The sequence below is a fragment of the Corvus hawaiiensis genome, chromosome 13 (assembly GCF_020740725.1).
Source record: "Corvus hawaiiensis isolate bCorHaw1 chromosome 13, bCorHaw1.pri.cur, whole genome shotgun sequence".
Classification (NCBI taxonomy): domain Eukaryota; kingdom Metazoa; phylum Chordata; class Aves; order Passeriformes; family Corvidae; genus Corvus; species Corvus hawaiiensis.
In genome coordinates, this window is record NC_063225.1 from 10,546,438 (window position 1) to 10,559,381 (window position 12,944).

Here is a 12,944-nt window from a genome sequence, read left to right on the forward strand (position 1 = left end):
AGCCCAGCCTTGTGCCCTGGGCAGCACTGGGGCATACAGTCCATGTTTCCTCCTCCCCCCTGCTTTCTCCTACACTGGTCACACCAATACCAGATGTGTCTCAGCAGGACATTTCACTGATGATTTTTTTTCCTCATTTCCACAAAACACCCCCAGGCTAAACTCTCCCATCAGTTCCCCAGCCTTTGGCACCATCCAGAAAGTGCAAAGCATGAGGTGCTGCAGGCTCTGCCCTGCCCAGGGCTCTGCTCCAACACTGGCACCAGGAGGGAGAAGAGTTTTTGGGCAGCAGGCACCAAGTTCAGCTCACCCCACAGCAAAATCATCCAGCAGAACAGCCCTACTTCTCCAGCAGCCTCCAAGCTTTGAGGTAGAGCTATTTTTCCAATCCCACATGATTAGAAGCTCAGCAGTTCCAAATACAAGGACTGCTGGGCCTGAACTGGACTGAAGCTGCTTTCTGGCTTGTTTCTCCCTAAAGGGTCTCTAAGGATGAGCAATGCAAACCCGGCCTTTGGCAGAGAGTTCAGCGCAACCATTAGTGAGCAATGGGGAAAAGCAGATGAAGTGTGGCCATGTCAGTCTAAGACTGATGAGAGCTAAAAAGGGCATTTCCTCAATTTAACAGTAAAACTGCACAGCACAACCGTTTGTCTTTTCCCAGGTACTGAGAGCTCAAGCCTTCCCACAAGGAGATTTAGAGGAAGGATGGATGCCTTTCCAGGTGAGCAGGAGGGTCTGGGCAATCCTGTCTCTTCCCAAAGTGATGCCCTCCTTCAGGCTGCAGGAGCTTTGCTCGATGTCTTCTGAATAAGCCCATGGAGATGAACAAGTCCTTGCTGACTGCTGCATATTTCCACGTGGATTCGGGAGGAAAGACCCAGTGTCCTGGGTCACATTAATGAGATCCCATCCTGCCTGAGTGCTGCCAGTGGGAAAAAAATGGGCTGAAGTACTCCTTCTTGCTAGGATTTTATTCTGATGTGCATTTCATTGCTGGGAAGGCTGAACTTAACAATTCCTGAGTACAAAACACAGAGTAAAGTCTATTTATATCAGAATGTGCCATTCCTCCCAAGGCTGTGTATTTTTGCAGTCCAATTAAATACTCCTTTTTTCTCATTCTCCCAATTTCCTCTAGGGCAAAATCCCCGCTCTGAGAAGTTGGACCCTTGCTTAAAGCATCACTTTTCCAGCCACAGATGAAAACACCACAGAAAGGGAAATTATCACATTATCCCATGGACAAAGAAACACTGATGTGGGCCATCCTGATTTGTGAAGAGTTGGCTTTATTTTATGGTTGCAGAGCCTTACATTTAATAAAAACCACAAGAATATCTCTCCTTCAAAGTATGGAATATATCGTATTTATTCAAACTTTGAGTATATATATATATGTATAATACTGATTATAGGTATATGCACTCGCAGAATGCACGTGCTGTTTATAACGTGATTACACAAATAAGTGTATACAATGGAATATATCTGTGTGTGTGTAAATATATGTACACACACCAGCAGATAGGTGCTTCACAGAAGTATATATTAGACATAATATGGAGCTACTATAAGTGAGGCATCTCCCTCATGCTAAGGGCTGGGATACTTGTTTTCCTCTTCCGTGCTGTTTGGAATTTTCCCCAGGTCATTTCAACTTTCTTCTTGAAGGCGTCTTTAGCCGAAGATGACTAAAGGAACAGTCTTCATCCTAGAGAAATGTCAAAAAGTCCTGGAGAAAACCCTAAAAAGCATTAAAAGACAAGAACAAAGGAGTGTGTGCTGCTTAATGAAGCAGAAAGCATTTGAGATTTAAAATACCACAGCATTTGTGAAACGGCGTAAAGGAGAATGACAGGGAGGAGGCAGAAGAGCCTTCCCAGAGAGTGAGGTTTATGGAGGAGGACAAGGTTCACTTGGGTCCCTTCTCTACAGCATCTTCCCTTCTACTTTCCATCCAAAATCAGTACTGGCACAAAGGAAGGAGCACTGTGTCTCAAGAAAGCATCGGAGGCTTCAGCCAAGCATGCTCTCAGCGTATTGCCAGCCTTGAAAAGCTGATAGCCCTGAGCCAAAAGTAACCCTGCTCCTCTGTTTTCTGAGGAATATTTCATATTCTTGCTCCAAACAATACCAGGATAACATGGTCACTCCAGTCTCCAGCTGGCAGCATCTCTGCTGCCCTGGCTCCACTGAGCTGTCCCTGGCTGCTGGATATGGCATCTTGGAAAATCCATCCTTTTCTGAGGTTGTTAGCACAGATCCAGGGGTTCCCAAGCTCAGGGTGGACACAGCTCTCTTGTGCATGTAGGGAGGGCACAGGGTGAAACAGCTTGGCCACGAGAAGAGACAGATCTGCAGTGAAACCTAAATTTGGTGACAAAAGCCACCGGGCCCTGGCTCTCTGAGCCGCTCTCCTCTGTGAGCAGAAGGCAACAGGCACCCGAGTGAAGCAAAGCAAACAAATGAAGCCAGAACTGGGGCTTTTAAATATCTTTTTACCTTCCTACAAGGCAAACACAGGCTGGGGTTGAGTGATCTGAACCAAGCAAGTGTCCATCATCTACAGAGAGCTAATTCCTGAAGCTTTTTTACACAGGACAAGCCTTTTTTAAAGGACAGCAGGACAGAGATACCTTAAAACTTCAGAGAGCCAGGAAATTTATGATTCCATTACCAGATACCTAACTATTCCTGTCATGATTGAAAGTAATAATGACAAAAAGTCCTCTCTGACTTGACCTGGACTTCTGCAGTCACCAAGCTCTATAGAGCATGGCTGGCTTGTAGCTCCTGGGGCTGAACTCAGAGTATCGGGTCAAGGAGTTTCAAGCTTTGCCTTAGCCCATCCTTATGCCTCTAAATTGGGAGGAAAAACAAACTCCAAGGGTGACTGATTCCCTGCAGAGTACCAAGGAAAATAAACTTGCAGAGCAACAACCCAGTGGGTGAGGATTTACTGGTGTTTTTGCTTATATTCTGTAATAAATATGTGCAAGGGCTGAGAACAGAATGAGAACTGGATCCCCCACCTGGAAGTCAACACACTTTTCCATTTGATCCTAAATAATATCCTCATACCCACGGCCCTCTCCGCTGGAAATTCATAATTACTGAATGTTCATGAGAATGATTCCTAAGAAATTAGTCTCCATATCTGAGACAAGCCAGGATTCAGAAATAGATGATTCTCTAGGAAAATATTCTTCCAGTTCTGACTGACACTGGGGCTGTGGTTTCTGCCTTGTACCTGTGTGCAAGGGTCCTGTATTAAAACACCCACTGTCTTACTGGGGAAGCTAACTGGTGGCCAAGTCAGGGGAAAAAAGCCTTAGAGATCACCCTAACTTCCCACTGAAACAGAAAGCTGCTCCAGGGTAGGGATTTATAGGTCAGGACAGCTCAGCTCTAGTGTCATTTTCCCAGGATAGAACAGAAAATAATAAAATCTTTAGAAGTGTGGCACCTATCAAGTAAGAGCTGTGAGTACCAGAGCTGCTGGAAGATGCTAAGATGCTGCTTGAGCAGGAAGTCTGCATTTAGCAAGGAGTTTAGGAACAGCCCAGAGCAGCTGCAATGCACAAGGCCAGGCAGGTTTGCACTCACCCCCTGCTACAACATCAGATGGGAGAGACGATGCTGTGTTTAATCAGTCAACCCCCCTGCAATGATACAAGTGAGTTTTACACAATATCCCAGAGTAGGCGGAGCAGCAGGAACAAGGAGCATCAACACCACAGGCTACAGTGCCACAGTGCTGTGGGGCAGTGTTGGGGTGACTGGCACTGCTGCTACACACAGCATCTGTCAGCATCTGAGGGTCCCTGCACAAAGCGTTCCTTACCTTCCCCCAGCGTGCTCACCACCGTCACTTCTGAGGCTTTGCTGGCACCCCGAGAGGTGTAAGCCTTTATATAAAAGCTGTAGCTGGTTGAGGGCTCCAGATCAGTCACTAGCTGCTGGAAGGTGCTCTTGCTAACAGCCTCCTGGTACTCCATCTCTATGGGATCTGAAATGCAAAGGGAGAGAGAACTCAGCAGTGCTAGGTTTTGCAAGAGATAAAGAGAACAAGCAGATGTTGCAAGCAGTAATTTTGGTCCCTGGGGTGGATATGCTCCCACTCATTTCTGCTTACATTTCAAGACCAGGTTGGATAAGGCTTTGAGCAACCTGGTCTAGGGCAAGATATTCCTGTGGCAGGGGTTGGAACTGGATGATCCTTAAGGCCCCTTCCAACCCAACCCATTCTGTGATTCTCTGATTCTGTGATTTTTGTGTGCTTTGCCAGAGAGCTACATGGGCAGCAATATTTGACTATGTGGGTTCACCCTCCCCACACTTTCAATATTTACAATGGTACATTTAGTATTTGCAGGTATTTACAGTGTATTTACAGCCTCATCTCTGCTCTTCAGAAACTGGGAGGTGATGGAGAACACTGATGGCAGCATGGACTGCTGCAGTGCAGACCTGGTTTTACTTAGTGGGCCGTGTTGCTAAATTACAGGAAGGCTGAGGATGCTTTGAGCAGTGGGTGTAGCACCGTACCTGCAGCTTTCCGGATGTGCAGCACGTAGCCAATGATCTCCTTGGTGTTCTGCAGGGGCTTTTCCCAGGACACTTGGATGGTGGTTGCAGACACAGTCTCTGCCCTCACACTCTGAGGAGGGCTGGGCAGCCCATCGGCCCACAGCACGGTGAGGCGGGCACTGGCCTGCGTGGAGCCCGCACTGTTCTCGGCCAGGCACTGGTAGATGGCTTCATCCGCCTGGTTGATCCCGTAGATGGAGAGAGTGCTGTGTGGGGACATGAGGGGGACAATCATTACTGCCCTGGCTGGCTCTCATGGCAGGGCATCCCATGGCCTCTGTTTCCACAGAAAGCTTTCAGCAAGCTGTGGGCTGGTGCTTTGGGGGAAGGAAAAGTCCAGGACGTGGATGCATCATTCCCTGGAACCCGTGACTGGGCAGATTGTCTGTCTCAACCTGCAGATACTGTGGTTCAAGTACAGCCAGATGTGGACACAGGGTGGGACAGGAATCAGCAGGATCTAAAGGTGTGGATTCAGGAAGATCCCAGTCACACTACAGAGCCAGCTCTGTGGCAAGTGCATCCACACATTCAAAAGAGCTTTAACTGGCTTAGCTCCAGTATACACCAGTGAGACCCATCCAGGCACTGCACACGGTTGCTAAGCCAAGTCTAATCAAACACAGCCAGAAAGCCCTCTAGTGATGCTCTAATTGCATTATAGCACATTAGAGCTGTCTTAGGGTAACACTGGGATTAGCTCATTTATCCAGCAGGGTTACAGCCTCAGCTCCTGCTTCTGCACTCCAGAAACACCATCCCCATAAGCCAAAAGCCAAAGCTTATGAGCAAGTCACAGGTTTTGTCTGCAGGACCTCCGAGTGTATTTTTGATGCTGGTGCATCAGAGCTTGCTGCCTTCCAGGAAACAACCAGAACAGTTCTTCCAGCGTGCTCTTGGGGGCTTCCATATCAGGCTTAGATGCTGTTTTCACTATCCAATAAAGAACAGGCACTGGCTACCCTGGAAAACATCCCTAAAGGAGGGGGAAAAACCAGCCATATACCAGCCTCCCAAATGAGCATATTCCTGAGCACAATGCCCATCACTGCACAGGGACAACCAGAGTCCTTGTACATGTGGCCACATGAACTGGAGACCTTTCTGCACTGCAGGACCCTCCAGCAATGGCTGTGAACGACTGGAGCAAGTTCAGGGCCAGCTCAATATCTTTAAAACAACACCAGCAAATACTGACTCAGAAATAATTGTGTGACACATTAGCTCTGTCTTGCCATTTGAACGTGCAAAGCAGCTTTTCTTGGTAACATCTGCTCACAAACAGGGACCCTTCGATGAAAGCTCCACTCAAAACCAAGCCAGGAACAACACGATTCAATATCTGAATCCATCAGACATAAGGCCGCCTAAATAAATAAATAAATAAATACCAAGTGTATCTCCCTTCCAAGGCATGGGATGGTCACTGGGTCACTGTCACCACTGTGTACAGCTCTGAGCTGGAGCTGGAAAGGCAGATTTGACACTGGAGATGTTTTTTACCCAACTCTGAGGCAGCAGCTCAGGTTATGGTAAAATCTGCTTACAGTGCCTTTGGTCCTGGGAGGGTGTTGTCACACACAGGACATCCTTGGGAAAACTTCAGAAGCTCACATGAGCTTTTTCCTACTTTTCTGTAAGAAATGACCCACACCTAACCAAATCCACATCCACTACTTGTTTCTAAGGAGAATTACTTTCTTCTCCTGCAGTGAATTCCAGGTTGACTTGGAACCTGACTGCACATGAGTAAATCCCAAGCATCCCTGCTGGTGCAAGGGGCCCTTCATGGCTTTTTGGGAATCACAATCAAAGCTGCCTTTTATGTAAATGAAAAATTGAACATTGGAAGTGGAAATGATAAGTAACCTGCCACTGCCTGCCCGTATGTCAGAACAAATACTTCTTCTAATTGCAGCAAAATATTGGTCTTCCTATATTAAAATTTATTATTGCTGTTGATTTAACATTCCTATTTCTGCCTTGCAAATTATCGGGGGCCATGGTGAGTGAGCAAACGTTTAACAGTCATCTATTTATGTCCTGTGCCTTTGTTTCCTTGGAAACATTGTAAATGGAATATCAAATGTGATGGTTTCAGCTGATACGGTGATTTTCGAGAGTCATCCCTAAGCTCCTCTCATAGCCACAGGCTCAATGTATCTGATTAAATGGAAGGAGAAAGGCAGAGCTGGGAGAGGGCATGGGGAGGAAGGACCCGATGTGTGGCTCAGCTGTGTCAACAAGGACTGACTCTTGTGAGGACAGATGGCAGAAGGCAGGATTACGCCATCCGAGAGCTGCACTCCCAGCCCTGCACAAAGCAGATGCGTGGAAGGAGCAGCAGCACTTCCTTCTGCCCTGTCAATGCAGGGATTATTTCCATGTGGCTGCTGTGCATCTGGGCACCCAGAGCAGCCTGGCCGGGCTGGCACATGGGTCAAGAGCAACCTTAAGCTTCCCAAGCACAAAGCAGATCTGGAACAAGGAGTATTTAGGCTCCATCGCCTCTAGGTGCGTTTATGTGCTTTGCACAGAGAGAGGAAAAGACGTGGAGGAAGGAAGAGGGGAGCTAGGCTGAAATGCAGTGCAAGGAGCCTGATGGCAGTGCTATGATTCTGGGGCCAAAGACTTCTCTCTCCTCATGTGGGACACAGATGATTTGCAGCATGCCAGTGGTCCTGGATGGATGGCACTTGGCCACTGGGACCTGGAGTTCAGTGGAGTCTCTGCCATGCACAGTCAAGTCAAAAGAAATAAATACAGTGTTTTCTGCAAAGTTGGCATGGCACATAGCTGGAAACTTGCTTCAGGCTTCAAAAAGTTCCTTTTCATTGAGGTTTCCTTGTGCTGAGCAATGAGACCCTTGGCTACCTGGTGCCCACGTTAACTGGAATGACACACAGGCAAAGGGACACTAAAATAGAGATTTAGAAGAGCATGGAGAAGCTGGTGAACAGAATGCTCAGCATCTAAACACTAGCTCCATGGGAAAAAAGGTTTTCTCTCTCGGGTGGGTCCCTCTGACACCCACCAGCAGATCTCCAAAGGAGGCTTCCTGCGAGTCCTGGCATAAGCTACCATGAGCGGGGTGGGACCTGGAAGTGAGTTACTTGAACTCCAGCATCACCCTAGCTGATATCTCTGCTGTGCATCTATGTCCACCTTAACTATGGACAAATTCTTCCTGCCTTCACCCACTGCATCACCTTCCAGCATGTGGAGGATGTGGTGCAGCAGGGCCAGTGTTCACTCCCAGGTTTTGCTGCTTTTTGTCTTTTTTTTAAGACAGCTCAAACAAAAAGAAAATCTTTAGTTGCCGTGTGAGAAGGCACAGAGTGTCTCTGTGCATCAACCATCTGAAATATGCAGTGTCCTTTTATTTCTTCCCGTCAACACAAAAAAAAAAAAAATCTGTCACTTTGGGACATCTGCTGCTGGAAAACTTTCCTGCGAGTGCCAGACTGGCAGTGCCGCGAGCATGTCAGACGAGGCGAGATGCCAGAAGGCTTTCTGCTGGTCACCAGAGCCGCTCGGCGAGCCAAGGGCTCCATCACATCTCCACACAATGCCCTGACAGGCATTGATGGAAGTGGGGAGAGGAGCTGCTGCAGATTCACACCCGGCTGAGCTGAAACGAGAGGCCTCCGCTGCTTGAAAGCCAAAGTATTCCCAAGCTGTCTTCCCAGTTCATAGGCAATCAGGATGACTGATCTGGCTCAGGTCAGGGGTCCAGGCCGGTGACCGGAGATCGGCTTTCCAAAGGCTCCTCTGAAAAAGTCTGCAAACTGAAGGAAGCCTCTTCATCGATTCAGCAGCACAAAGAAGAGGGGCCCATCTGGGAGGGCATCAGCCTTGCGTGCGCACAGGCGCACAAAGGAGGGAGTGTGATGAAATTAATGCAGAAGCATTAATTTCAGGCTGTGGTAGCAGGGACAGCATTCTGAGTGCCAGCAGATACCGAAAGCCACCAATGCCACATTCAGGTGCCCCATCCCTGCTCTGTTTCTGTCACGGCCTTTGTGCTGTGCTGCACTGAATGATCTGCTCCTGGGCTGCCGGCCCATGCCGCACAGGGAAGGACCCTTTGCCCCTCAGCTTTGTAGAAATGCCCTGTATTCTGAAGGTTGCCTCACACAGGCTGAAAATAAGGTGCAAAGCTTGAGAAGTGACGCTCAGCAACCCAGAGGGACACTGCATATCATTCCCAGCCCTCCATATGCATATTCTTACATATCTAGAAATTAAATATCATACAGAGTATCCTAGGTGAAATTGGGTTGGGTTATGCAGAAGGACTGGTTTCTATTTTGCAGGTACTGCAGCCCACTGGTCAGGATACCAGCCCAATCTTGTGATTTCAGACTCACTCGAGCAGCTTCTGGAATGATATTTCTGGTCCCAGCCACTCAGTCTGTTTTTATGAGCCACAGAGTACAATCACAGGCTTAAGTGAATCCTGCCCCAGGAAGCAGAGCAGTGTTTACATCATCAGGACCATGGGGAAGCAAAAAATATCTCAGGAAAAGCTACTGGAAGGGAGGACAGAGCCTATATTGGTAGGACTGCAAATGCAGACTCTGGGGAGAGCTCTTTACTGCTAAATGGAAAGTCCCCCAGACCTTTTTCTCAGCAAGCAGCACAGATGCTGGAGAAGAAAACAACCCAGGCTAATTCAGGGGAGACTAATTTTAGGCTGCACCACTATGGGCTCAGTCCTGCCTCAAAGCCTCCTGTGTAAGGACTATTCTCTGCTGATGGATTTTGCTGTGTGCAACAGTTGGAACAAGCACTTAAACTCCTGACTCGATGCACTTCAAGAGCAGCTCAGTGGAGCAGCACACAGAGAAATTACACAGGCAACTTGGCAGCAAAATAATCACAGCCACATGAGAAGGAGAGACTGATCCCTGTTGCTGTTGGCTGATCCGGGGCTGCTGCAGGTCCTTTTTTTGGGATACGGCTGTGTGATCCCAGCACAGGATCGCTGCTTGGTGCAGGGATCATGCTGATTCCCCACTGCTTAGCGGGGCTTTGGGCGTTTGTGCAGAGATCCTCATTGCAAAGGCCATTTCCATGTGTCTTCCAAAGTCAAACCCATAAATTATGCTTAAATCAGGAGCAGCTGGTTCACATACCCATCCTCCACGTACTTATTTGCTGTGCTTCTGGGAACTGAAATATGATTTGCTATAGAGCACCCTTCCCTCAATCACAACTGTCTGCAAACTCACAGCATAAGGAACTTCAGGCTTGCCTGTCCTCCCTTATGTGGTCCAAAACCCTACAAACTGAAGTGTTTGTGGGGATTGTGCACCATGAAGGGATGTACAAACCCATCTGCACCTTTCCACACCCAGCTAATGTAGGGTTTATAGAAAAAAAGCCACCTTGTGAATGATAGGCTCTGGTTTCCTTGGGTTTGGTACCAGAAGGGCTGTCTGGTCCCAAGTGCTTGGATGTTTGTGCTTGAAGACCCCTCTCTGTACCTGCACTGGGATTTAACAGCATGAGAAGTGCAAGAAGAGCAAAGCTGTCTTGATGTTTATTTACAAAGGAGTATTTCCCCTGATGAACCTTGAACATTCATGGCCCTGAAAGGGAGACATTTCCAGAGCACTAAACCAAGTGCAAACCAGTGAGGAAGAATTTAAAAAGGGGACAGTTCACAAGCAAAAGTCACCAAGGAGAGCAAATGCCACCTGAGCCCAAATTCTAACAAAGCCTTTTTCTGATGGAACAAATGAAGTCCCTTAATTACAATTTGTAAATAAAATCTTCTTGGAAAATCAATATTTAGAGCCTGCCTTCTCTGAAGATGTTGGCCTTTGTTCCTTGTTATTATGGCAATATAAACCCCACAGTGTGATACACTTCCAGGCTGAAAATTACCCCCCTGAACCTGACTAGGTCAAAGGAAGAAAAGCAATAAACCTTTCACAGTGGTAATTCAGGGACTATTTCATGCTTCCTTGTAAATTTTGAAGTAATAAGCTAGAAACATACTTTTACACAAGCCCGTGGTTAACTTGGCCAGTAACCACACCTTCCTCCGGCAGCAATACTCCACCTTTGGGATGGGCTGGTGATGCTGGGTGCAAATTTTGCTAGAAATTCCCCATATACTTCTCAGGCTTTTGGACCATGATCGATCAGAATCACTCCAAGAGCAACATGGGCATCTCTGATCAGCACAGAGGGACAGACCCTGCCACTGCTGGACATGGGGATAGCTGCACCTAAGTCCAAAAGGCTCCATCAGCTTCTCCCTCAGAGAGCTTGGCTCAGCACAGTATCACCCCGACAGCAATCGGCTGCATCCCAAGCCCAGGGGCTGCATGGCAAGGCAGCCCCATCGTCAGCTCCTTCAGTCATTTTTATTCACAGCTTTTAATGGAAAAGCCCACAATTCCCTATGCCTGAGCCTTCATGCATTTTTCATTAACAATTATCCGCTATCCCAGAACTGCTTTTGATTTTTTTGCTAATCATCGATTGGCTATTTTGTTCCCACACAGCTGGCATTTTGAAAACATAACAACCACCTCTGGAGAGGGCACAGCAGAAGGCTGATCTTTAATGCTAATGTGCCCAGAAACCGTCAACACATCAGGTGATGGGAATTCATGTCTGAGGGACCACGAGGGATGAGATATTTATTGGACGCAGCCTGTGAGGCTGATTTTACCGTGCTGAAAGCCTGGAAGTTGCTTAGCAAGTGAATGTCTGATGTTGTACCAGCAGCCACATCCAATCTCCAGTGAATCCAGTCCTGAAGCTGCATCCCAGCAATGAAGGGCTTCTGGAGTCCCCTCACCTTGTGGGGTTTGCTCTCCTTGGATTTGCAGTTACTGTATATGAGAGATAGCGTGGCATGAGGCAGATGCAAAAGGGCCCTTCACAACTTTGGGAAGCAACAGATCCATTGGCTGTGGGTTTGTGCTGCTGCCACAGGGCCTCAAGCTTTCAGGAGCAGAGCAGCATCTCGAGCACACCATCTTCTGCAGGTCTGGACCTCACTTTTGGCTGTGTTAATTTACAAAAATGAAGTTGCTCCTAATGACACATTTTGCAGTCAATTAGCACATGATGTTTTGGGATGATTTACTTCTTTTTTTTCCTAAAAATTCCTTAGGGGGAATTCAGACTTCTATGGCAATATTAAGCAGAGTTTTAATCCAAATGAATTTTCTAGGAAACCATGTAATCTAATTAAAAAGCTCACAGTGCAGTTTAGTAGGTTCATTACTGGTAGATTCAAGATCCATCTTTACACAGACAAATATTTTCCAAGTGCAACAGACTGATAAATCCAAGACATAACCACAAACTGATTCTGCCTGGAACTAAGTGGGTTACAGCACTTAGTCATGCCCATGAGAGGAAAACAAAGGGCAAACTTGAAAAAGCTCAGGAAAACATCATCTGTTGATGTGTCTCCTCCACTTCATGGAGCTCCCAGCCCTGCTGCACCAGTGAGGGCATTTTCCAGACCGACAGCTTTGGAAACCACTAGGCATGGCCACTTGCCTAGAGCTGGCAGTTGGAGTGGACCAAGACTAGTGTGAAGGAAGACAAAAGTTCAACACTGTCGAGTATGGCAGCCTGAGGGCTCAGCTTTACAATCCTGTTACTATAGCTTAAGAAGATGCCACGTGTCAGCTGAGCCCCAGGAATGGGCTGAGCTCCCTCAGCCTATGCCAGATGCTGTAATCTGATCATTCAGCTCGCTGTGGAAAAGGCTGATGCAAAATTGCATTAAATGATTCCCATAAGAAAATGATTACAGCAATGTTCACGAAGTTGCAGTTCATGTGCATGGGTAGCACAGCTTCAGGCACAGGGACCTGGCCAGGAGACAGGACCATGACCAAAGACCCAACTCCGGCTCTCCTCAAGCAGTGAAGAGGAATGGTTTCACAGAGAAGATACCTGGGCAAGACACACAGCTGGATTCAGTGTCAGTTTTGCCATGGATTTAATGACCACTTGGACTTCATCACTTCTGACTTGGCTATCTCATCAATAAAAGGGGATGCACTAATTTCCCTCCTATCCCTTCTGCTCTGTTCATACCATAGAGGGCAGACATGCCTCAGAAAGCCATGCCATGAACTAGAAGACCACAAGCCTGAAGTGAGTGTCATCTGTATGTGCACATACAAAGTTTCCTGAAGCTTTAAAAATTTCCAGTTTGGAGAAAACCTCTACTGACTGAGATGATTTTATTACCACTCACACCTTCTTGCATCACACATCCTTCCATCACTCGTGTAACAAAGCTTTAAAAACCCCTCAAATGAGAAAACAAAAAGCCACATTATATAGACACTCAGAAAAATAAACTCACT

The 12,944-nt window shown here is 47.2% G+C and overlaps 1 protein-coding gene and 1 long non-coding RNA gene across 3 annotated transcripts in view; one reads left to right on the plus strand and one right to left on the minus strand.

Annotated features, from left to right (window-relative positions):
- LOC125332776 overlaps positions 1-1,353 on the plus strand; it is a 37,063-nt gene extending 35,710 nt beyond the window's left edge. The window contains exons 4-5 of the long non-coding RNA XR_007206613.1: positions 665-724; positions 1,142-1,353. This is a non-coding gene — a long non-coding RNA (uncharacterized LOC125332776). The remainder of the gene's footprint in view (positions 1-664; positions 725-1,141) is intronic.
- Positions 1-12,944, minus strand: part of IGDCC3 (immunoglobulin superfamily DCC subclass member 3) — a 102,636-nt gene that overhangs the window by 8,517 nt on the left and 81,175 nt on the right. For both annotated transcript variants that reach the window (XM_048318029.1, XM_048318030.1), the window contains exons 8-9: positions 4,552-4,799; positions 3,848-4,012 (exon numbers count right to left, since the gene is read on the minus strand). In XM_048318029.1, coding sequence (XP_048173986.1) covers positions 3,848-4,012; positions 4,552-4,799 — 413 coding nt within the window. The remainder of the gene's footprint in view (positions 1-3,847; positions 4,013-4,551; positions 4,800-12,944) is intronic.